Consider the following 23,042-nt stretch of genomic DNA (forward strand, 5'->3'; position numbering starts at 1 on the left):
GGTGAACCACTTGCCCAGCCTCTGGATTCAGCAGGTTAAAACCAAGCAGATGAAGCCCACCATTCTCAGGAAGGTTTCAGAGGGCTGTAGGTTAAGAGCTGAAGCTGCATGCACAGGGTCAGCGTGCTGAGCCTCTGTGCCTCTGCCAAGCTCATGCCAGGGCCTGTGCTTTGGAGGCGAGGGGTTGTCTGAGCTTGCTCAAGGAGCAGAAAAAGGTTTAACTTGATTTAGTTTCCAGAGGACAGGAGCTGGCACACAGCTCGGGCAGCCCTCGCTCCCCAGCGTGGTGCTCCAGTGGGGCAGGTCCCCCCTGTGCTCCATGGAAGGGGAATGTGTGGAGCTGCCCAGAGCCCTCTGGAAACCACCACTGGCAAAATTCCTCGTGCTTGTGTGGAAGTTTCACTTTGTTTGCAGGCCCTTTTGTTAGGGAGATGTGCTGTTCCAAACAGGACTTGGCCTCTGCGTAACAGCCGCATTTGCTTTGTTGCCAAACTATTTCTTTTGGTCGCTTTGTCTCTTTCTGGCCTTATTTTAACACTTGGTGTTTGCTTGGAGCAGGCAGCTCTTCCAGGTGGTTCTGAAGGGCAGGTGGGTATAGGTGTGTGTGTTGGGAAGGTGCAAACCCTTCCTGCCATTTCTAATCCAGTCCAGAGCCTGATTTGTCAGGTGTCTGCAGCTTCCCAGCCTTGGCCCCTTGTGCTGCAGGAGCTGAGGGAGAGGAGAGATTCCCATCTCCTGGGCTGCTCTGTCCTTGCTGGTTTCTGGCACAAAGGAAAGCCATGTACGTTCTGCAGTTCAGGATAGGATAAAAACCAGTCATCTTCTCCTCTTCCCCTGTTGCTGCTCACTAAGGAAGCAAGCTCCCACAGAAGCTGCTGGTATTCCCCTTGGATTTCACATCCCCTCCTTACCTTCCTAAGGTAAGACACTGGTAACCCTCACCCTGTGCTCTGGCCCCTCTGTGCTTTGTGGACAGATGGGCTCAGAGCCTCACCACAGCCACTCCTGCATGAGGCTGACATAACCTACCTCCTTGCCTTGGTCCTTCCCACAGGCCCATTCTGTGCAGCACGGGGCTCTGCAGGGAGATGCTCCCTGGGCTCTTTGGCATTCATCTGTGAAATGAATCCATGGTTTCATTTCACAACTCAAACAGACCAGGAAATACTTGGCGCTGTTTAACCAAGAGTATAGAGATGGCCTTTGCTTCATCTTCCTCTTCTGGCTTGCTTCAGCTGCTTTTTGGAGAGGTAACCCTGGTTTTAGAACCAATGCCTGGATGTGCATTTGGAAAGCAAAGCCAGGGTCCTTTTCTATGTCAGCTTCATTACTAAACAGGAGTGACTGGAAGTGTTGGTGAGGGCAGGAATGTCTGTGTTCAGAGGGCTCGAGATCCTGGGCTCCGAGTCCAAAGGAATTAATAGTAAATTTGTTTTATTAACGTCACTGTTTTTAACATAGAGCATTTCAGCATGAAGCACTTGCTGACAGTGTGGTTGAGAGGGTTAGGCACTGACTTGTACCAGTCTTAGCTTCAAACACCACCCCAGATCCCTTCTTTTTTCCCTAGGGAGGTGCAGTGTGCCTCAGTAGAGCACGATGAGCATTCACTGAAGTGAGCTGTTGAACACTGAAATAGAATCTTTGCTCCCTTTTTTCCCTTCATTCCTCAGGAGTATAATTCCTAGAAAAGATCTTAATGCAGACTTAGCTAGGAGCCCCATAACCTGCAATTACTGCGCTATGAGGCACTACATCCAGTTTGTAGCTAGTGTGTAAACCAGGATTGCCTGGTAGGTGCCCTGCTGCCTGTGTGAGCAGCAGCAGCACCATTTCTCTTGTGTAGCTGCTTTCTACAACTGGCTTTGGTATGTTTGTACCCCAAGCAGAAGGCTGTGAGTGGGGACCAGCCCTACCTGCACCGGTGGCCTTGCACAGGGGCTCCCTGTAGGGCAGGGATGGATTTGCCACAGGAGATTAATGACTGTTCTTCCTATAGAAGACTTGTTTCTGTGGGACCTTGGTTATGTCCCTTGTATCAGAAATGCAGGGAAGAGAAGAATAAACCTGGGATGAGCAAGGTGACCGGATGTCTTCTCTTCCTTGCGCTGGGTGTTCTGCCCCAGCTCAGAGCATGGGGGGAGCAGAGCTTTTAGATGCTGGGACTGGGTTTGGACAGCTGGTGAGCCAATTCTGAACCTTCACACCAAGGAATCCTGCACTCACTGGTGGGGGGAAGGAGAAAAGAGGTTTAGGGAATGCAGGGTGGTGGGACAAGGCTGCGCTTTGGATTTTAGAAGCTGCCCTAAGGTCAGCCATGGAGCTGATATGAGGCTTTGACAAGGGATGTAGGGACAGGCCAAGGGGAATGGCTTGAACCTGCCAGAGGGGAGACTGAGATGAGCTCTGAGGTAGAAGCTCTTCCCTGTGAGGGTGCTGAGGCGCTGGCACAGGGTGCCCAGAGAAGCTGTGGCTGCCCCATCCCTGGCAGTGCTCAAGGCCAGGTTGGACACAGGGGCTTGGAGCAAGCTGCTCCAGTGGAAGGGGTCCCTGCCCGTGGCAGGGGTTGGAGCTGGAGGAGCTTTAAGGTCCCTTCAATTCAAACCATTCCATGGTTCTGTGATAACAGTAGCTTTACATTAATGACACAGGCATTGTGTTCATCCTCTTGTCTGGCTCTGGAAGCATCCTTGTAAGAGCGAGGAGCTGTGCCTGCTGCTGCTGCAGCTCCCCCCCGGCTCAGGTCTGGTGCATGGCAGCACGGTCCTTCGCTGCCTGCCCTCACCATGCCCCTGGTGCTGTGCTCGCTGTGGTTCCATGCCCGTGGTGCTCGGGGCCAGCCCCGTGGGGAGCAGGCGCGCGGCGGGAGCCGGGCATGGGGCTCGCAGTCAGTGTGCAAGCGCCATTGTTTTGACACTGAGGCATATGGCACCGTCAGGGAGAGCAAAGGCAAGGAGCAGCAGCTGCTGCCGCCGAGGCAGAGCTGGCAGCAGGCAGCCAGGCCTGCACCGCGCTGGTGCTGAGCCGGGAGGGGTGGACTGACCTTGGTGCTGGTGCTGCCGTGTCCCAGCCATGGGCTCCCACCACTGCTGCAGTGCAGGCAGAGTGTGCTCGGGAGCAGACGGCTCTTCTCCCTGCTCCTCTTGTGTTCCTATAGACTCTGCCCATCCCCTGGCTCTCACCACCCACTGGTCTTCCCTCTGATACCACTGTTGGGCACAGCCACTTGGCCTGTGCTCCACGCCAGGGCTGGTTGAGGTTGGGATGGAGCAGGGTGTGCTGGGCTTTGGTCACCACATCCCTGAGCAGAACAAGATGAGGGATTCCTGCAGCTTCTCTCTGTGTGGGTGACCTGAGGGGGTGATGGCTTGGTCAGAGCTACACGGCACTGCCTTGGCACTGCCACTCTGCCTGTTCAGAGGTGATGTTGGGGCTGTTTCTAAGGTGAAGTTCTTTGATGCTTCCCCTGGGGTGATTTGAGCCTCTCCATGCACATCCCATGGAGCTGCTGGAGCAGGGATGGGGCAGGTTCTGCCAGGCTGCAGCAGGGGCAGAACTTAGGGACTGAGACAGCCCTTTCCTTGACACAAACAGCTCAGTCTGCTGCAGGGATGGTGGCTCTTACCCTGGGGTGTCATAACTGCCCACCCAGCCTTCTCTAACCAAGTTCTTCCCCTGTTGTAGCTTGAGCTGTTTGGATGGGGAGTGTTTTCCTTTGACCACTTCCAAGCAAAATGAGTATTCTGGGGGCCTGCAACTGCAGGTGGCAGATGCTGCCCCTTCTGGTCCTCCAGCTTGAGAGGAGGAGTGCAGGACTGCTGCGGGCTCCCCATCACCACAGCTGGGTACCCCAAAACTTGTCCGTCAGGCCTGGGGATGGAGAGGGGCCACGCACACTACGAGTCCTCCCTTTGGTGCACGAGCAGAGGAAATGCTGCCTTGGATAAATTTCCATATGACTTGGCAAAATGTATGTTTGTGTCATTTCTGCAAGAGCAGCAGCCGGCTCTGCAGCTTACACATCGTGGCAGTAATAGAGGTGCTTGAGTTATAGTGAAACTTATTTCATTTTACAGCTCCTACCGCGTTAACAGATGTACAGGCGTCTGATCCAATCATGCAGCAAGAGATTTTGGGGCCGGTTCTTCCAGTTTTGACAGTGTAGAAGCTAGGAGCAGCCATACATTTTACAAACAAGAGTAAACGACCCTTAGCAACATATGTCTGCGCTGGCAGCTCCAACGTAACCATAAATAAGGAACCCTGCTAGGCAGGAATGTATCTGGGCTCTGCCTACAGTCAGTGTTGGACAAAGCATCTGCCTTCCTCCCATTATATTAATGAGGTGCAGGCACTGGAATCCCTATGCCGTACGGCTGGATTTGCTGGGTGGGGACAAAGGACTTGGAAAAGCAAATGCTAATGCAGAGCAAGGGAGGTTTATTTGATTTAAAGGCTCTATTTCATTTTAGTGATGCTTTATTCCTGCTTTGCCGTCTCGCCAGTTCTCTTGTGCATTACTGGAGGTGGCTCCAGGGCCATTGGCAGATGGTACCAAGATGTTTTCTCGCTGCTGCCCATAGCACTAGGTCCTGTGGTCATGCAGTTAGAATCATAGACAGGTTTTGGTTGAAAGGGACCTTAAAGCTCATCCAGTCCCAGCCCCTGCCACAGGCAGGGACCCCTTCCACTGGAGCAGCTTGCTCCAAGCCCCTGTGTCCAACCTGGCTTTGAGCACTGCCAGGGATGGGGCAGCCACAGCTTCTCTGGGCACCCTGTGCCAGCGCCTCAGCACCCTCCCAGGGAAGAGCTTCTGCCTGAGAGCTCGTCTAAAACCCTAATATCTAATCTAAAAAGCACCAAGGTCACCCCAACACCGGCACTACAGCATCTTTGGGTAGAAAGGGAAAAGGGGAAGCTGGGAGCTGAGTGCACCCTGATAAATTTAATCTCTACTTCATGTTAAAGTGCAGTAGCTGAATTAATTTCTCCTTGCAATCAATACCAGCTTTGGTCCCATTACAGTAGTGAGGTTTCTTCCCCCCAGCTGGAAAAAGAGATGCTGTAACTCCATCCCGGAGCTGATTTATAAAGCATTCATGAAGAATTTATATTGCAAAGGATTTTATTCAATTAAACTTGAAAAGCCTCTGGATTCCTGACGTTCAATTGTGATCGCCGAGACAGAGCTATCATAAAACTGGATGGCCTGTCTGGAGCAGCACTGAGGAACTGTCTGATGTGACCCTGCAGCTGACAGTACAGTCCAAATCAAGAGCATTTGTCATTGGGATGGGGTGGAAGCTAAGGCTTGGGAAATGACTCTGCATTAACAATAGCCATGAAATATGTGTTTGAAAGAGGAGGGTGAGTGATGAGGCAGTGATGTCCATTAGTGCTGGGCATTCTTCCCTCTGACCCCACGCTGATTAAAAAGTTAACACAAAAGCCAGAGACCCTTTGGGGAAGCAAAGTTTAAGGTTGTTTGTACTTAAGTAATTGAAGAGAGGAACTGCACGATGGACGTGGAAGCTCCCACCACTGAAAGTGGCACCCTGAGCGCAGCACAAGAGCTCTCGAGGTGTGGAATCCACCAACAGAGGTGGCACCAAGCCCCTGCTACTCCTCACAACTCCTTTGTCTGCAAACCTCAGCAGTCCCCAGGGATAGAAGCTCAAATGGAACAAGAACTCCACTCCTTCAGCTGGCACCTGCAGCCAGAGCAGAGGATGTGGCCAAACTCAGAGGGGTCTGTGTGCTCAGAGGGGTACCTCCACAGAGCTTGACTGCACATCACCTGCAGGGTTTGTCCCTTTCTCCTTTAATCCCTCCATCCTGCGTGGGCCCTGCTCCTGGCAGAGGATGCACTGGATTGTCAGCACGGAGATTCTTCAAGTGCATGCAGAGAGGCTGCCAGAGCCACGGAATTCTTAGTGCATTCCTGGAAATCCACACAGCTCGGCTTCAGCCAGGGCTGCTGGACTGAAAGCAGCTTAAAGAAGAAAAGCACGCTAGGCTCACTACTGAAGTATGAGTTAAGGGCCCTCTGGTGCAAGTAAATTCACATTTATTACTTCAAAGCTTGTGGGCAGAGTCCCTGAATCTCCACCCAGCTGCTGTGCTGCAGGAGCATCGTGACTTGCAAAGGGAAGCGGATTGTTTTCTCCTCTTCATTCCTCAGCATCCTGTCAAAGCCCTTCCACAGCACCTGCACTGCCAGGGCAAGGGGGACTTGTGTGGAATCAGCTCGAGTTTGGCCAAGTCTCCTGCCTCAACTCCAACGCAGGGCAAAGATCAGAGTGCTGGACAAGGGGTATTTGGACAAGGTCCAGTGAATAGAGCATGTTGTGCACCATATTTAAGAACAATTCCTAATTATTTAAGCTGGAAGTTCTTGGCAGCTCACATTTCCAATCCAGGCTTGTTCTCCTTCCCTTCCTTGATGAGGGAAAGCACTCTGCTGGATTTAGCTTCCCATAATCAAGGAAATAAACGTTCCAGCTCCCAGTTACAGCTCAGGCTTTATATATATTTTCTCTTCCTTCCCTTCCTTCATTGCAGCGTAACGTGCCAGAACGAAGAGGTAGTCGCTCAGTCTGGAAAGCAAGGGGAAAAGCAGTGAAGCCACTTCTCACATCAGGCGTGACTGTCTCCAGCAACACCCAACTACACTCAAAGCACATCTGGTTACAGGCAAAGCACATCTGGTCACAGCAAAGCACATCTGGTCACAGCATAAGGACTGCAGGTAAAGAGACCACAGAGAAGCGATTTCCGGAACAGCCTTCAGAAAGCTGAGTGCTCCCTCAGCACCACTGCAGCAGCTGCAGACAGACAGGCCTTGCAAGAACACTTTTAACACTTCACTTCAACGATCTTATTCTGTAAGTAAGGCTTCTTGAGAGGTAAAACCCTGCAGTTTTAGCCCAAGACTAAGGGCACAAGCCCAAGCACGCTTCAGAAGTACAGAGTAAAGGTTTGGGGGGGGGGGGGGGGGGGGTATTACCTGTTTAAGTATTTGGCCACGTTTGGATCTGCTTCCCCTGCTTGTACCAAAGGAACCACGCTAGCAAAGGAGAAGAAACATGTTGAATGTATTTAACCTTCGAGCTCTGCCTGCACAAAGGACTGGATTTGCTGGAGCACCCTCCCAGCCCAGCCTCACCTGGAGTCCCCCATTCTAACTCCCTACAGGCTCTTTGCTTCCCCAAGAGGAACCTCTGGGATAAATGATGCAAGTGCTTTTTGCAACTGCTCTGGAGGGCTGCAGCTCCACTCCTCCAAAGGATGCTCATCAGTGGGCATCGCTGAACAACAGGGAGCAGTTTCCAGGGTCATCATCCTTTTCTGCATGTGAACTGGGGCCCTTTTGTCAAGGCAACAGCCCTGTTCTCACGTCCTGATTTGTGCACAGCCCTTTCTGGCTTGCTTTTGACACCCACTGTGATGTTGAGTTTTTGTCTATGGACCTTACCCAGGGGAGTTTTCATCTCCAATAGAGAAGTGGGACAAGGAAGGTGTGAGCAGTAACATCTCAAGCCACTAAAAGCTTCCCTGGATCCCACACCTGCTGGTGCCCCAGACTACACTTAGCAAATCAGACATGAGCTTCACAAGTAGATGCATCTCAGCATAAACCTGTCTGTTCTTTCTGAACTCTTTAGCTCGGATGACCCAGTTCAGGGGACGGAAAAGACTTGCTTTTTGCTGTTGGCACTCCTGGAATTTGGCTAATCCAAACACACAAAGCTTGCCTCAAGCTCCAGCTGAGTGCAGTACAGCTGATGGCTCTGACTGCACCGATTTGCTTTCATTGCAGCATTCTGATCAGCTTTTAGCAGGTTTATGTTGTTATGCTACAGCCAACACTCACCACCTTTCAGCTCTGCGGCAGACAGCTCGGGAGAAGTGGAGAGCAGCACTGCTTTTACCTCCTCCCTGAAACAACAATGCAACAGCACATCAGCGTCAGCAACAACGGGTGCAGCCATCCACCCTACTGTGGACCTGCAGCAAAGCTCATCACACCTCACACACATGTAAGACTGGCCCCCGTGTTACGGCCAGGCAACTGGGAGAGATACCTGCATGCAGGATGTGGACATTTAACTCAACCAGGACCTTGTCTCTGCTTTTCTTTTGGTATTTGTCCATGCAAATAACAGCCTCACAACCTCTTTTCTCACAGCAAGCGATAAAGGAGATTTGCCCTAACACCACGAACCCTTTCCAGTTGGTAAGAGGCATAAGCAGTACCTACTGGTACCTACTGGCAAGATGAAAGTTCTGAGTGGAGGAAGCTGCTCTGAGTAACTGTCAATCCACTGCTCCAGCTCCAGAACTGGCTTCTCACTGAAAGATGTTCGTTCTACAGAGGGAAAAGAAGAATCAGATAAGAGAACTGCAGAAGTGATTCAGGCAGAGCTCTGCTTTCATGTTTCTTGGATCAGTAAGTCCCAAGAAAGCATCCCAAAATCCTGCTCTAGATCAGGACTTCAGTCACCTAGATATGCAGAACAGCTCCCTCTCCCAGGTACCAGACCAGCCTCCCCAGCACCAGCCCAGGACAACTGTCATTCAGGAACTGTTATCCCAGGATAACTGTGGGACTTACTTAAGTGAGCCTCCCTGGCTGAGGAGAGCGGCGTGGCGATGTTGGAGCCCACATCCTGCAGCATGCACTGGACCTGGGTATGGCAATCGGGACAAAAACGAGAAGTGCTCTCATGAACCAGCCTTTGATGCTGTGGTACAACTGAAGCAAGCTCTGTGCTGGTTGTTCATCATCCCACAGCCTGCTGGCAGGGGGCATCAGGTAAGTGCTCCCTAATTACTTTATGAGGAGCCAGATTAGCACATGGAATTGTTTGCACTGGCATATTAAACCACGGAGGCTGACTGCAGAAAGCAGACTGGGGAGGGTCCACATTAACCCCTTTGCTGGTAGGACACTGAGCCATAACCTCTGCAAGAAAGGCAGTGCCAGCTGCAGGCAACGCTGGCTCCATGTCAGGTCTGCTTCCAAAAGGAACATCTCTCCATGGCTCAGGATACTTGCGAGGCAGCCTGGTGAGGCTTTCTAACATCTCTGATCAGCTCCTTCTGCATTCTTCTGCACAACAGAGCTGATCAGCAGAACTCAGGTGGTTACTTTGCCCTGATTTCAAATCTGAGTGCTCTGACACTAAGACCCATGTCCTTAACCATGCCCAGGAACAGGTCTGGATAAACCTAGAGATGCTTTTGCCCCAAACTGATCACTCCCAGTTTCCTTCTTGGTTAAAGAAATTGACTTCTTAGCAAGCGATCAAGGGGCAGAGCCTTAAGAATTCATTTATTTCAGTACTGGATTAATTAAATCCCTGTGTGTCAGTGGAAGCACTGTGTCTAACATTAAAGAGTTTAAGACTGTGTTTCAATAGCACTGATGCAGTGACTGCTCTGGGTGAGGGTTATCATTACTACTCACTTTGTGAAGCTGCTCAACAAATGTGTGGCCCTTTTCACTGCCAAATTCACCAGCAAGCCTACGTTAAAAAACAGAGTTAGCTGGAAATGGAAAAATAACCACGACTGGGTGCAGATGTAAGGCACAAGCTCTTCCCTGTGAGGGTGCTGAGGCGCTGGCACAGGGTGCCCAGAGAAGCTGTGGCTGCCCCATCCCTGGCAGTGCTCAAGGCCAGGTTGGACACAGGGGCTTGGAGCAAGCTGCTCCAGTGGAAGGGGTCCCTGCCCGTGGCAGGGCTTGGAGCTGGATGTGCTTTAAGGCCTCTTAACGCACCCCAGGCTGTGATTCCCTATGAAAACACAGGATTAGGACACTCTTGGCTCTCTGTCAGTGCACCCCTCCAGCGAGCTTTGGCTCACAGCCTGCCCCTTCCCCTGCTGCGGGGCTGGGGGAGCAGCTCTGAACGGAGAGGATCGCCCCAAAGACCCGCACCGCAGGGGGACGGTGCTGCTGGGCCCTTCTGCATGTGGAGCGCCCCGGGGCAGGCGTTACCCGATGGCCGAGCTCAGCTCGTCCGTGGCTCCCAGCGCTTCGAAGATCCGGTCGCCCTTCGGCCGGCGCTCCCCGGTGAAGGTGCTGGAGAAGCCTTTGGGAAAGGCCCGGGGGGCGGCGCTCAGAGGCCGGGCTCAGCCCCGCCGCGCGTCCCCTGCCGCCGCCCCCGGCCGCTACCTGCGTCTCCCGTCTTCGTGTAGATCCTGGGGGCCCGCTCGCTGCGGGGGCCGCGGTCGGGGCTGCGGAGGGAAGAGGCCGTGAGCGAGGGCCCTAGGCCCGGCCGCCCCTCCCTGCCCCGCCCCGCCCCGCCCCGACCCCCGCCGCCTCCGGGCCGGCCCGCGGCCGCCGCCCGCTGCCACATCCCTCCGGGCCGCCGTAGCCGACGTCCCGCCCCTTCTCCCACGCGTGCTGTCACCCCAGCGCCGCGCCACCGCGCGCTGCGCCTTTCCGATTGGCCAGCGCGAAGACCCACCCCCGAAACTCCCGCGGCTATTGGCTGGGAAGCAAGGAGGGCGGGGCAGAGCGCGGTTCCTATTGGCCAGCGTGGGTGTCAGTCAGCGTGGCCGGCGCGGAGGTGCTGAGGTACCGGGTCCGGCGGCGGGAGATGTGGGAGCGGGGCCTGGTGGTGTCGGCGCCGGGGAAGGCGATCCTGCACGGGGAGCACGCCGTGGTGCACGGCAAGGTAAGGGCCCTGCCGCCGCCGGCCCGCCGGGGCTGCCCTCGCCTCTCCTGACCCGCTTCTCGCCGCCCGCAGGTGGCCTTGGCCGTGGCGCTGGACCTGAGGACGTTCCTCCGGCTGCGGCCCTGCGGAGAGCGCGGGCTCTGCGTCCGCCTGCCCGGGCTCGGCGTCGTGAGGAGCTGGGACGCCCCCAGCCTCCAGGCCCTGCGGAGGGGCCTTGCAGGCAAGCGCTGCCCCGGGGGGGGGTGTGTGGGGCTCTGGGGCCTGGCCGCATCCCCGCAGGGACCCTGTGCTGGGTTGTTTGTGTGTGTCCCCCCCCCCGCGCAGCGTCGCCTCTGGCCACCTTCGGTGTGTGTTTAACCGAGGTGTCCCCTGCACGCTCCCTGCCTCTTGCGACCTGGTTCCCGTGAGTGGCCCTCGCTGCGGCTGGCTTCTCTTGTGTCAGCTCCCAGGAGCTTGTGCTGCTGCAGCTCAGGCAGACCGAGGTTCACATCCGGATGTATTTAGGGAGGCGCAGCCGAAACGGAGTCTCTCTGAAGCTGGTCTGAGTTGAGGGCTCCGGGGGAGGGCAGGGTCTGGGGCTGTTCTCCTGCCTCTATGCCCCGTGGCAGCTCTCAGTGGGATTTCTGCAGCATCCTGTGCTAGGTGAGAGCCCCTGGCCGTGCCATTTGGCTCCCAGGGACCTGGTGTTAACCCCCAGGATCCTGCATTTGCTTAGCAGAAAGCACAACAAGCTCTAATAAGTCAGAGCACTGGTGGCAACCTCTCAGCACTGACCGAAAGCTCTCTTACACCCATGCCTGCTCCTGGCTGTTTGGAGTCCAGAGCCTCGTGTGAAGCACCTCAGAATATCCACGTTCTTCAAGAAAGAGTTTGGGGTTTGCCAGGTTCTTTGTAATGATGGATGGATGCACTGGGAAGTGTGGGCAAGGAGGCGGTTCATGTAATGCAGTGCAGGTGTGGGTTGAAACAGGGTGCTCAGAGTGGCTGGTGGAGATTGTGCTTTTTGTTTTATCCTAACCCCTCAGGTAGAAAGTTTGTGGGTGAAGTCTGGAATGGGCTCGGTCTGTTCCAGCCTGTTAGAAGGGGAGAGGTGCTGTCAGTACTGCTTTCACGTTTCACCATTCCTGGCTTTCTGTTTCAATTCTCCCCTCTTGCTTCTGTAGCTGACTTTGATGAATCAAAGGCCCCCAGTGCAGAGCAGCTGGATACACTGAAAGAGTTTGCTGGAATTGCTGCCGGAGCCTCGGCTCCCGAGAGCCTTGCCATTCTTGCCTTCCTTTACATGTACCTGGCTATTTCGGCTAAGCATGGGTAAGGCTGCCTTCCTGCCCCGAATCAAGTGTTCACCATTAATTGCCTCTCCAAGGTCATGGGAAGAAACCAGCTCTTTGAGCGAGAGGATCTCACTTCATTTGTGTTCTGAGCACCTCAGGTGATGCTCTTCAGAGCTGAGCTCTATGGAGGTGAGGTGCTCTCATTTAGGCATCAGTCTTTGAGGTGCTTAAGTTGGAGCGGTTCATCCCACCCTTCCTGCACAGTTAAGAGAAGCAGACACAGATGTGGGCACCTCAATTCATCCTGCCTTAGCATGCTGGACATGAGCTGTGAGTTTCATGTCTGAGCCAAGGCTGATCCCTCCCGTGGGCTGAATCTCCCTAAAAACATGAGAATTTGGTGTCCTTGCAGCTCAGGGCTGGTCCAGTTTCTAAGCCTGACTGACACTTGCTGTCAGAATGTGTTACTGGGCAGCTTAAACCGAATCAGAACCTGACCTCAGTGTTCATAGCGAAGAAATGAAAGGTTAAAGACTACAATGGGTAGCTGCATTGTGCTTTCGCAGCCTCTGAGTTGTGTGATGAGAGCACTGGGGCTGTCATCAGCCTGCTCTGAAACCACCAGTTCCTAGTTCATGTCACTCACCAGCCATGGAAAGCTCCTGGGTTTGATGTTGGGGTCTGTAACACGACCCAGATGGGTTCAGTGGAGAAAAGGGGCACACATAGGAGCTTGTTGCTCCAGTGGGATGTAACTATGCAGTTATGGACTTGGGGTAATTATGCTTTATTTAGAAATACGTCTAAATCCTGTTTACAGCAATCTTTGAAGGGTCTCTTTATGGTGCTACTCAAGTATTTTGTTACCAAGTGCCCTGCTAGCAGCTTGACAAGCTGTGCTAATCACAGACCCAATTCAGGGAGGCTTTGTTCCAGCACAATGGCTTAGCAAGGCCCCTCAGCTGTGCTAACTGAGCACTCCTGAAGCCCCTGTGTGTGCTGGTGCTTATGCTGATGTTGCCACTTTTCAACCAGCTTTCCCTGTGATCAGTCCTAATTGCCGTGTTTTGCCTTGTAAATGTTGTCTCAAGATGGATTTCAGGTTCCTTGTGCTGCATCCTCTGTGCTTGTGTTCCAGAGATGTTCCCAGTGTGGACATACTGGTGTGGTCGCAGCTGCCCACAGGAGCTGGGCTGGGTTCCAGTGCTGCCTACGCTGTCTGCTTGGCCACGGCCCTGCTCACTGTGTGTGGAGCCATCTCCTGCCCTCTGAAGGAGGGAGAGCCCACAGCCAGGTAACACATCCTATCACCCTGCCTGCTTCGGTGCACGGCCCCGGGCAGCCCTGCTCTCTCTGCCCCTCTGTGTCCTTTTCCCCCCACAAATTCTGGCTCTGGCACCTCTCTTGGTCTCTCTGACCCAAGTCCTGGGCTGTGGTTGTGGCTGCAGCGGTGGTACCCTGAGCCCGGCTCCTTTCCCTTCCTCTCCTGTTGCTGCTCTGTGTTCCTGGCTGCAGGGACGTGCCCTGCCCCAGGGCTCTGACCTGGGAATCACGAGTTTATAGCTCACATCTGATAAAAGCAGCTGGATGCAGAGGCTGTGTAAAACTTGCACCGTTTCCTTCCTCTGGTGCAAGGTCCATGGGCTTAAAAAAACCCAGCTTTATTTTGCCACACAAATAAAACACACTTGAAATGGTGAATTTGTTTAACCTCTGTTTCCTCTCTTTCCCTGAGCATCTTCCAGGCTTTGCTTTGAGCCCTCAAGGAGTCAGAGATCCTTTCTGGTTTCCCTGCGTTTTCACATGAGTGTTTCTCTGCACGTGGTACCCGTCCCCCTCATCTCCTGCCCGAGTTTCCCCCTTACAAGTGCCTGGTGAAAGGAGGTTTTCTTTCCTCCTGCCCTTGGGTTGCTTTCCCTTGGAGCTGAGCCTTGCCGGACCGGTTTGCTGTGTTGTGGGTGTCTGTTTAAAGATGTGTGTCACAGCTGGAGCTCAGCACCTCTACTGTGCGCTCCCCCTGCCAGGTGCACCCTTTGTGGCTGGCTTCAGTGGACTTGGGGGCTGAAAGTGCAACAGCAAAGCGGGGGGGGGTGCCTCTGTTCTGCTTCAAACCCGGGTTTGCTCCTGACCCCCAAACCCGTTCTTGGAGCAGGGCAGTTTGTGCTCCGGCAGCTCTCCCCCAGCCGCAGGCATGAGGGATGAAAGGCCGGTCCCGAGGCGAGCAGCGCGGATGCCTTCATTCCCTGCTGCCACTCCTGAGCTGCAGCTTGAGTGCAGCGTGGTTTTTCCCCTCCCGCTGGCATGCAGAGGGCTACGTGAGAGATGAGGGTGTCAGACTTCAGAAGGTTTTTGCTTAACGTGGCAAGAAAAGAACAGCGTGATATAATGACTCCTGTGCGGAGAAGAACCGCAGCCTCTCAGAGAGGATTAAAAACAAGTGGTTTACAGCAAACTGCGCTTCTATTTTGAGTAGCGGCGGCGTGAGCTGCTTTGCTGAATGCTTTGCAGATTAAATATTGGCAAGAGAAATGAAAGGTGCCTGGAGATGGATAAAGACGTTCAGCTGAGGCCCAGGGAAGCGGGGACTTGGAGGAAACGGCTTCCAGAGAGCAGGTGGCTCTCAGGACTTCAGTGCTGCTCTCATTATTTCATGGAAGACTGATGCTTTTCCATGCATGGTCGTGCCTCTGCTCCGTCATCTGATACCTGTTCCGTGCCCTGCGTTCCAAAAACCTGTTGAATGCACGTTCTTGCTGCAGCAAACAGCAGCTCTGATGTGTGCAGAGCATCGCTGGTGCTGGGATATCTGATAGCACCGTGCATCAGGGCATTTGAACAGGGACCTGGAGCGTGTGCTGTGCGTCTGGACCGCAGAGCAGGCAGCGTGGTGGTGCAGGGAGGGTCAGAGAGGAGCAGTTGTGTGCCTGTGTGAGCCTAAGTGCATCACAGCAGGGGGCAAGCTGGGGGTGCTGAGCTTCCCTTGGGGTGCCAGGGTTTGAGACTGTGGCGTGAGTGGGTTTGAAATAGACTGGTGAGTTGTGAAGGTTCTGTGGGTGCATGCCCTGAGGGCCCAGAGCAGTGGGGTTGTGAAGGGTGCTGGGGAAGGAATCGCTGCACTGGATTGCAGGGAATTTGCAGCCAGTAACTGGCAGCTCTGTGTTTGCTTTTTGTGGTGCTACAGCCCATTCATTAGTATGTGCAGGCAGGGGCCTGGATCCTTGCTGAGCCTGACCCAGCACCAAACTCTTTGTGGCACCATTTGAACTCCCAAAGCACTTAACCAGTTGATGGCACTGCTTTTAAGAGGACAGAAAGAGCTGCTTTTGTGGTGTTAGCATAACACCTTCTGGGTCTGCGTTTGGTTCCCTTCTGTGCTCTTTAGTGCTGGCACCCGGTGCAGCTGAAGTGTTAGGAGTTAATCCCAGAAAATCAAAGTCTTTGCTGGAGATGCTGTAGTTAAAACTGCTTTACTTTTTGACCCAGTTTGTGAGGCAGCTGAGCAGCTGGCAATTAGAGGCATGTGTGAAATGCAACTTTTACTACTCTCTTCTCACATCACACCTTCTGTGGCTATAAATACACCGTCCTGCCTGGCGCTGAGCAGGATCTGAGGCCAGGATGTGTGGAAACACGCAGTGTCAGGGAGGTGGGATGGGGCTGGGCTTGGATTGAGTTAAACCTGATCCTCACTTGAGCCAGGGCTAGGATCTTCTCCCTGAAGTTTCTCCCCATCACTCAGCACAAGGTGGTTCTGGCTGTGTTTTGGAGTCATTTTCTTGCCTTTCAGGTGGACAGAAGAAGAGCTGGCTTTGATTAACCACTGGGCCTTCCAAGGGGAGCGGGTGATCCATGGCAACCCCTCGGGGGTGGATAATGCTGTTGGTACCTGGGGTACGTGTGTGTTTGCTCCTCCCTGCACTGGATATGGGTGGTGGAGCACCAGATGCGTTTCCATTCTCTGCTGCAGGGTGTGTGTCAGCAGACAGTGAGGCCTGGTTGGGGTTGCTGCAGGGACACTGAATGCAGCAGTTGCTTTACTGTGCTGAGGTACAGCAAAGGCACCAGAAACCCCCAAGTTCAGGGCCCTCTTTTGACCTGAGCAGAGGGAATCCTTCCCTCAGCGAGCTGGGACTGGCTGCAGTAACACCAGGGGCCTGCATCCCCCATGGGCAGAGACCCTGCTGCAAATAACTGATACTTAAACATCCTGGTGTGAACAAAGAGCCCTAATCCCGTCCCAGGGATAATGCAGTCAGGCAGCTGTCCCTTAGTTTCAATCAGCAGAGACTTCCAAGGGGGTTGGAAGTGTCCTTGGAGACTGTTAATAATCTTTCTAATGAGACCCAATTGCAGAGCCTCTGGAAAAGTAGGAGCAAAGTGAGACGTTCCTCCTGGACAGTGAAATTCCACGCCGAAGGATGGCTGCTGGCGTGAGTGCGCACGTTCAGTCCGGTTCGAAACCTCCATCCTTGGCTCTGCCCCATGGAATCTCTGCCTGGGGGTTGTTTGGGGTTTATTTAGTAAGGATTTAAGGCTGGCCAAGCTCTGCCTTTTGAAAAGTCTTCAATGTGATCGCAGAGCAAAGGGAAAGCCATTGGGTTAACTATGGCTGGGCAGACCCCCTCATTAAGTCGCCAGGGTTAGGCAGATCCATGCTGCCTGGGAACATGGTTCATTTAGCTGGTGTTCCTTGCAATTACTGTCATGGGCTCTGGGTGAGGTTCTGAAGATGAAAGCCCTTCTGTCTCTTCCGCCACTGTTATCTCTCAGACAATGCATGTCTTTTACTTTAGGTGGAGCCCTGAGATACCAATCAGGGAAAATCACACCATTAAAGAGGTAATATTAGAGCTTAAAAATAGCACTTAGATACAATGGGTGGAATATGTCAAAGAGGCTTTGGGTGGATGTTGGAGGGTAGGAGATTGATGGGTGATCACAAGCAGAGTGGTGCTAGGGCTTTGGAGCCGGATTTTGCCCTGGGTGTGGGTAGCTTGAGTGTTGGCTTGGTTTGGGGTGGATGGGAACAATGAGGTGTTTGGTCATTATCTGACATGAGATGAACACAGTGCAAAGGATCAATATTAATTTCATGGCGTTATGGGCAGCAGGAATGGATCTGCTCCTGGCAGCAAATGACATTGTGGGGAAGGGGGACTTCTTGCTTACCTGGTGGTGGGATGATGGGGAAGGCAAGAGCCAGCTGCAGAGACAAATCCAGGTCCTGCCTGTTCCCTCTGCCTCCTGCCAAGGAGGTATAATCTGCCTCCATTAAAATCTTTCACAGTGCATGAAATTGCTCCATTAGCAGTTAATGGCCAGTGCTGGCTAGTCTCTGAGATAGTATTTCAAAGGGAAAATTTTGCTTGAAAAACATGGATTTCGGTAAATACATTACACTCCTATTTATAGCGCTGGTGCAGTCGTGCCTTGTATCTGAGAGGAGCAAGCCTGAGCCCAGCCAGCACTTAAGCACCTGCTTAACGTCTTTTAGTGGGACTCCTTATCTTGGGTGTCCTGCTCAAACAGGCCTTTTGAGGCAGAGCAGACTGAGCTGGACGTGTCTGGGCCTTGGGAGCTGATAGGGGACTGTGAAGAGAAGAGGCAAGGAGATGGCTTTGTTGTTGCAGGGTGCCGCTGCTGAAGATCTTGCTGACCAACACAAAAGTCCCTCGAAGCACCAAGGTCCTGGTGGCTGGTGTCAAGGAGAAGATCCTGAAGGTGTGGTTGTGTGGGGATGGAGCTGTGTGCTGTGCAGGTGGGGAGAGAACCCGCATGAGCTCGGATCTCCTCATGTGGGACTGCAGGGTTCATGGGGGGGGACCCTTCTTGTGGTCACTGCATTCCTGTCTGATGCTAGCTAAGGCCAGGATGCGCTGGGAACGAGGGTTCAGCTCCCCTCCACCTTTCTCCACCATTAACAGGGCTTGCCTCTTGTAACAATGAAAGGAATAGTTCCTTTGGCCTGTTTCCCCCCTCTTCCTCCATTCTCTGCAGTTGGGAGCAACCCACCTTTGCCCTGCTCTGCAGCGGGTTCTTCTATGAATGAGTAGCCCTAAATGGGGTGAGGAATCGTCCAGCTCAATGAGACTGGATCTGGTCTCATCACCGTGGTATGAGATCAGTGAGCAGTCTCCTCGCATCTTGACTTCCCCCTTCTCAGTTCCCTGCTGTAATGAACCCGGTGCTGGACTCCATCGATGCAATTTCTCAGGAGTGCCAAAGTGTTCTGGAAGCGATGCCTGCAAATCCATCACCAGAGCATTACCCTGTGCTGGAGGTAAGGGGCTTGTTCGCCCGTATTTGTAGGCACGGTTACTGTTGAACATCAAAATGGCATTTAAAGAGCATTAGGGCGAAGAAAAAAAACTGATAGCAGGAAATGTTCAATTCTGAGTGAAACCATGCTCTGTGAGTGCTGCTCTGAATGCCCTTCCTGGAGCCGAGGGATGGAAAAGGCTGCCCGAGTGTCCCCAGAGCTGTGCACAGGGAGGGAGTGGGTCTGGTGCTTTGTGGAGCTGTAGCTCTGGAGGTTTTGTTTCCTCTTGCTAAGCTATGGAGAGATACTGCTAGGATATGGAGTGATTCAGGGGAGGATGCTGCCTCCCTGCACCATGGACCAGCCACGCTCCTCCCGGCCGTCGCTGCCTGTGAAGCAGCTGCTTTGTCACTGCCAAGGCTGGGGTGAGGAGCAGAGCCCAGCAGCCGCTGGTTTGCAATGGACTGGTTATGAGCCAGCTCCCTGTGCTCTGCGCTCATCCTGGCTCCGGAGGATAACAGAGTTGTGCCCAGAGCTGACCTGACATTGATGCATGAGGTGCATACCAAGATCTGTGTTTGTCTTGGCTTTGTTCGGAGCAGGAGAGGCTGCGGCGGCGGAGGGAGATGTGCTTCTGAGTGGAAGGAGCAGGTTTTGCAGTGTTGAGAGCACTGATGCCTACAGCCATGGGGTGAGGACGTCTGGCAGTGGCCCAGCTGAGGCAAACCTGGCCTGGCAGTGGGTGCCAAGTGACTTGGATGGTCAAGAGCCATTTGGTACCAGTGATGCAGTTCCTTGTTGGCATCTGGATCCCTCCCCTCGGCTCTCCTGTGAGCACCTCTGCTTGTCCTTGCTCTTGCTGCTCAGTTGTCCCCTCCGCAGCCTTGAGCATGGTCCAGAGGCACAGGGGGAAGGCTCTGGAGTGGGGCAGAGCCCCTGCGCCAGCTCTGCCTGCACAGCAGCATAGGGCTGCTCTGTTAGCAGATGGTGGGTACAGCCTTCTCCCTGCTTCAGGCTGCATTGCACCTCGCTGCACGTGGGTGAGCTGCTGCTTGGGACTGCAGCAAGCACGGGAGGGTCTCCCATGAGGTCCAGAGCAAACTCCTGCTCCCTTTACACCAAGGGGGTGCTGCGTTTCTGTACCCATCACAATGGGCTGACCCTAACGAGGGCTAAAGGAGTCTGCAGCAAAACTTCAGCCAGCTCTTCTCCACCTGAATTCCATATTGCTGAGGTTGTTGGAAGCACTGGGGGCCAGCGAAGGGCTAATTTGAAGTGGGCTCCGAGATCCTCACATGAAAGATGCCAAAGCAACCGTGTATATGATGCCCTGGAAACAGCCCAGCAGTGAGCAGGTTTCTGTCTTGACTCTGTTGTTTTGTCTTGTGCTTGAAGAGCCCACAGAGGCACAGCTGATTATATGCAGCATCTATCTATCTATATTGGGCTGTTTCTGCAGCGTGCGCTTGTGGACAGCGTTGTATCTGAGCCATCGAACTAGTCTACTGTGTCATAAGCTGTCGTCTGATTCCTGGCAGGTTTTGGATCCGGGGATGACAGGTGTCTGGGATCATCACAGGCAGAGCTGTGCCCTCACTCAGGCATATAAAGAGGGCTCTGGATGGACGTCTGTCCAGCCCGGCGCAGAGCTGGATGGATGCGCTCTGCGTGCCGCTGGCTAATTCAGCTCCCTGCCTTGGAGCAGTGCAGAAATGCTCTGGTGGGGGGAGAGGGATTGTTTCTGTGTTGTCCCTTCCTGCGTGGTGCGGTGCTGGCAGGAGACCCGTGTGGAGCTGAGGGAGGTGATGTGGCAGATGCCTGTCAATGCTGTAGCGTGGCTCCCACTGCTCCCTGTGCGCAGCTCACTGCAGGCAAGGGGAGTGCTTGGTGGCATCATTCAGAGGAGGGAGCACAGGGTCCCTGTGAAGAAGCCTGTGGGGCTGATGCTGGCTCCCTGCTTGTGACGCCCTATGGAATAGCGTTGGGAGCAGCCACCAGTGCCAGGGAAATGATGGAGTCGGTGTCAGGCCAGTGTTACTGAGATTGAGCATCCTCCACTGCTGGTGCTGATGGGCTGGAAGGCACTTGCAGTGCTTGGGGGCCTGGTGTCAGGTTTGCTCTGAGTGCGGGCCAAGCCCTTCCCTCTGTTCCTTAATTCCTCTGGTACTGGGAGGGGAGAAGCTGGGCAGCTCTGCTTGGGGGGTGGCCTTGCTTGCAGGGAGGTTTGTGCTGTTCTTCCCCCGAAGCAAGGACCCTCTCGACCCCACTTGAGCTGGGTGCCACGTTCCCAGCGTGGTGCTGGGGGAGGCCCCTTGGCTTTCAGCCCGTGAGGACAGGGAAGCTGCCCAATGCAAACACAGGGACATAACTCCCGTGTCGCCTCTCCAGCGGTGCCGTTTCTGAGTTGGCAGTGTCAGAAGGATGCAGCTCTGCTGGACGGGTTGCAGAGCAGGGCAGGGTGACAGCCAGGAATGAGGGATGCTGGCTCGGTGCCCTTCCCACGGCCAGCAAGGAGCTTCCACTGTCTCCTGCTCGACACTCGTGTGACAGGGGAGAGGTGAAGCCATCAGGAGGCACTGGGGGGCTCTGATTTAGCGCCTGAGATAAGTGCCTGCCGGCAGCTTGCAACAAGCAGGGCTTCTCAGGAGGTCCAAGAGCTGTTGTAGCGCTGCCACTGTGATGGGCAGCAGCGGCAGCACAAGTTGTGATGGGGACAGGGACAAGTGAGCAGCCCAAGGCTCAGACTCTGGCTTTGACCTTCCTGCCCAGAGCTGCTGGACCTTGGGGGATGCTGGTGGCCAAACTCCGTGCAGAAATGAGATGCCCATGTATTGGGATGGGAAGGGAGCCTCTGTTGTGATGCTCATCTCACGTGTGTGGTTGCTTTTAGGAACTCTTTGACATAAACCAACACCACTTAAACGTGATGGGGGCCGGCCATCCGTCCCTGGACCGCCTGTGCCGGGTGACAGCATCCCATGGGCTGCACAGCAAGCTGACCGGGGCTGGTGGCGGTGGCTGTGGCATCACCCTGCTGAGACCAGGTCAGTAAATCCCTGCCCCTGCTCTCCCTGGGCATCCTGCCCCGCTTCCACAGAGCCCTGCCTGTGGGGTCAGGTTTGGAAGCAGAGGGGTAAATGCCCGTGGTGGGATGTGGAGCCATGTGTCAAGTGTGGGATGGTGCCTGGTGGTGTGGTTTGTGCTGTTTCGTACGGGGCCATTCAGTGCCTTCATTGGCGTGTGTCAGATCATCAGGGCACGAGCCCTGTGCCAGGGGGCACGTGTTTAAGCATACGATGGCCTCACTGACTGCCTGCTCTTGCCCTCCTCTTGGCAGACACCTCCCCGCTGGCCGTGGAAGCAGCCAAGCAAGACCTGTGTGCCTGTGGATTTGAATGCTGGGAGACCAGTATCGGGGCCCCCGGGGTGACCCTGCACTCCTCCTCCTCTTTAAGCACCCAAGTGCTGCATGCACTCACCGAGAGCTAAGCTGCTGCCTCTGGCAAGTCTTGAGCTCCTGGCACCCTGTCCTGGGAGCTCCGTGTGCCCCAGTGCCTGGAACCTTCTCTGCTGTGGGGCTGAGGGCCTCTAGATGCAGGTGTGGGGCCTGATGCTGCTGGGAATGGGGGCTGCCATAAGGACCCGGGAGCAGCAGGGTGTGAGTTTGACCCAGGCTCTCCAAGTTCTGTTTTGAATCGCCTTGCTCCACTGCTGTGCTCATCCCAAGGGGCAGGAGGAGAGGGGCTTGGCTGGAATGCAGCAGGGATAATGACCCTTTGCTTGGTTCTGCTGCTTCAGATGCATGTGGTGCCTCTTCCCTTCTCCCCTGGCGTCGGGCAGTGGAGGTTGGCAAGGTGGATGTGCAGGGGGCTTCGACATTTTGGGGTGAAAAGCGTCTTGGCAGCTCAGGGCTTGACACTGGCGTCTCTGTTTCTCCTGGACCACAGCCTCCAGTGGAGAGGAAACCTTTAAATCCAGCTCTTCCCTGCTACTCGTCAGGAGCTGGATAATTAAAAGGGAAGATGCGGCTCATTTCTAATGGTATTCTCACTCATTTCACTCTGTCCCATGGTCTCTGCCTGCAGCCAGGCTCGTGTTCATGTGCTCTGCTTCAGACAGCGACTGGTGCCTGCAAGGAGGGTGGCTAAAGGAAACCAGTTCTCCTTGCGATTGCTATTCTGGGGTCTCTTGTGTTTCATTCCTCACCGAGCCTGCCCTTGCCCCTGTCCCTGGGATGTGCCTCGCGCTGGGGCAGGGGCAGGGCAAACACGAGTTTGGTTTAGTTTGAAGGGATCAAGTAGGAAAGCCAGCCCCAACCTCCTCAGAAGCTGGCCTCAACTTGCAATGGGCCAAGTAGAAAACCTCAATGCATTTAAACCGGGGAGGTGAGCGTAATTCCAGCTTTTTTACTGCTGGAATCACAATGAGCTGTGCCACAGCACCCAAGGGAATTGGCAGGTGAGCGTGAAGCTGGAGCATCCTGAAGTAAATACCCGGACTCTCAGGGGCTGGGGTCTCTTCTCTACCTGCCACAGGGGTTCTGTCACTGTTCTGCTTGGCTCGGTTGGGTTTTAAGCGCAGCTCCGCTCAGGGATTGCTCCATTCGAAGCTGAGTAATGAAGTGGCAGAGGTGGGGGCTTGTCCTCCTCTTCCAGCGCAGGGGTGAAGACTGGAGCAGGAGAAGCCGCGCTGTGCTAGCTCCGTAATCGCGGCATCGTGGTGACCAGCTTCACTTCCCTGATCACGTGTAAACTGTCTGCTTTTAATAAATGGATGGGGGTTTTTATGTGCAAAGCGTTCTTTGATAATTATTCTGGGTACAAAAGG

General features: G+C 54.3%; 2 protein-coding genes across 2 annotated transcripts; one reads left to right on the forward strand and one right to left on the reverse strand.

The window, feature by feature from the left end:
* Positions 1-6,052: 6,052 nt before the first annotated feature.
* On the reverse strand, positions 6,053-10,361 carry MMAB (metabolism of cobalamin associated B). The gene is made up of 8 exons (XM_057412391.1): positions 10,178-10,361; positions 10,001-10,094; positions 9,470-9,527; positions 8,615-8,687; positions 8,267-8,368; positions 7,874-7,934; positions 7,007-7,066; positions 6,053-6,596 (listed from the first exon to the last, which is right to left on the reverse strand). Exons 1-8 carry the CDS (start codon positions 10,359-10,361, stop codon positions 6,509-6,511), a joined length of 720 nt encoding a protein of 239 aa, XP_057268374.1. The 3' UTR covers positions 6,053-6,508.
* A 213-nt stretch (positions 10,362-10,574) lies between these two features.
* On the forward strand, positions 10,575-22,250 carry MVK (mevalonate kinase). The gene is made up of 10 exons (XM_057413060.1): positions 10,575-10,682; positions 10,755-10,902; positions 11,846-11,993; positions 13,095-13,250; positions 15,744-15,847; positions 16,750-16,795; positions 17,587-17,677; positions 18,120-18,236; positions 21,106-21,259; positions 21,553-22,250. Exons 1-10 carry the CDS (start codon positions 10,605-10,607, stop codon positions 21,702-21,704), a joined length of 1,194 nt encoding a protein of 397 aa, XP_057269043.1. The 5' UTR covers positions 10,575-10,604; the 3' UTR covers positions 21,705-22,250.
* Positions 22,251-23,042: the final 792 nt, after the last annotated feature.

This window comes from Pezoporus wallicus, unplaced genomic scaffold, assembly GCF_028554395.1.
Source record: "Pezoporus wallicus isolate ANWC-B61680 ecotype Strahan unplaced genomic scaffold, APGP_CSIRO_Pwel_v1 contig_13850, whole genome shotgun sequence".
NCBI lineage: Eukaryota > Metazoa > Chordata > Aves > Psittaciformes > Psittacidae > Pezoporus > Pezoporus wallicus.

What these genes read in the sequence shown, in the direction of transcription:
- MVK (XM_057413060.1), top strand. Translation starts at nt 10,605, where the DNA reads ATGTGGGAGCGGGGCCTGGTGGTGTCGGCGCCGGGGAAGGCGATCCTG. An exon ending in CCTGCGGAGGGGCCTTGCAG is followed by an intron (nt 10,903 to 11,845) that starts GCAAGCGCTGCC and finishes TTGCTTCTGTAG; the next exon opens with CTGACTTTGATGAATCAAAG. An exon ending in TAATGCTGTTGGTACCTGGG is followed by an intron (nt 15,848 to 16,749) that starts GTACGTGTGTGT and finishes CTTTTACTTTAG; the next exon opens with GTGGAGCCCTGAGATACCAA.
- MMAB (XM_057412391.1), bottom strand. Translation starts at nt 10,361, where the DNA reads ATGTGGCAGCGGGCGGCGGCCGCGGGCCGGCCCGGAGGCGGCGGGGGT. An exon ending in CACGAAGACGGGAGACGCAG is followed by an intron (nt 10,095 to 10,177) that starts GTAGCGGCCGGG and finishes CCTTTCCCAAAG; the next exon opens with GCTTCTCCAGCACCTTCACC. An exon ending in AACTTTCATCTTGCCAGTAG is followed by an intron (nt 7,935 to 8,266) that starts GTACCAGTAGGT and finishes TGTTTCAGGGAG; the next exon opens with GAGGTAAAAGCAGTGCTGCT.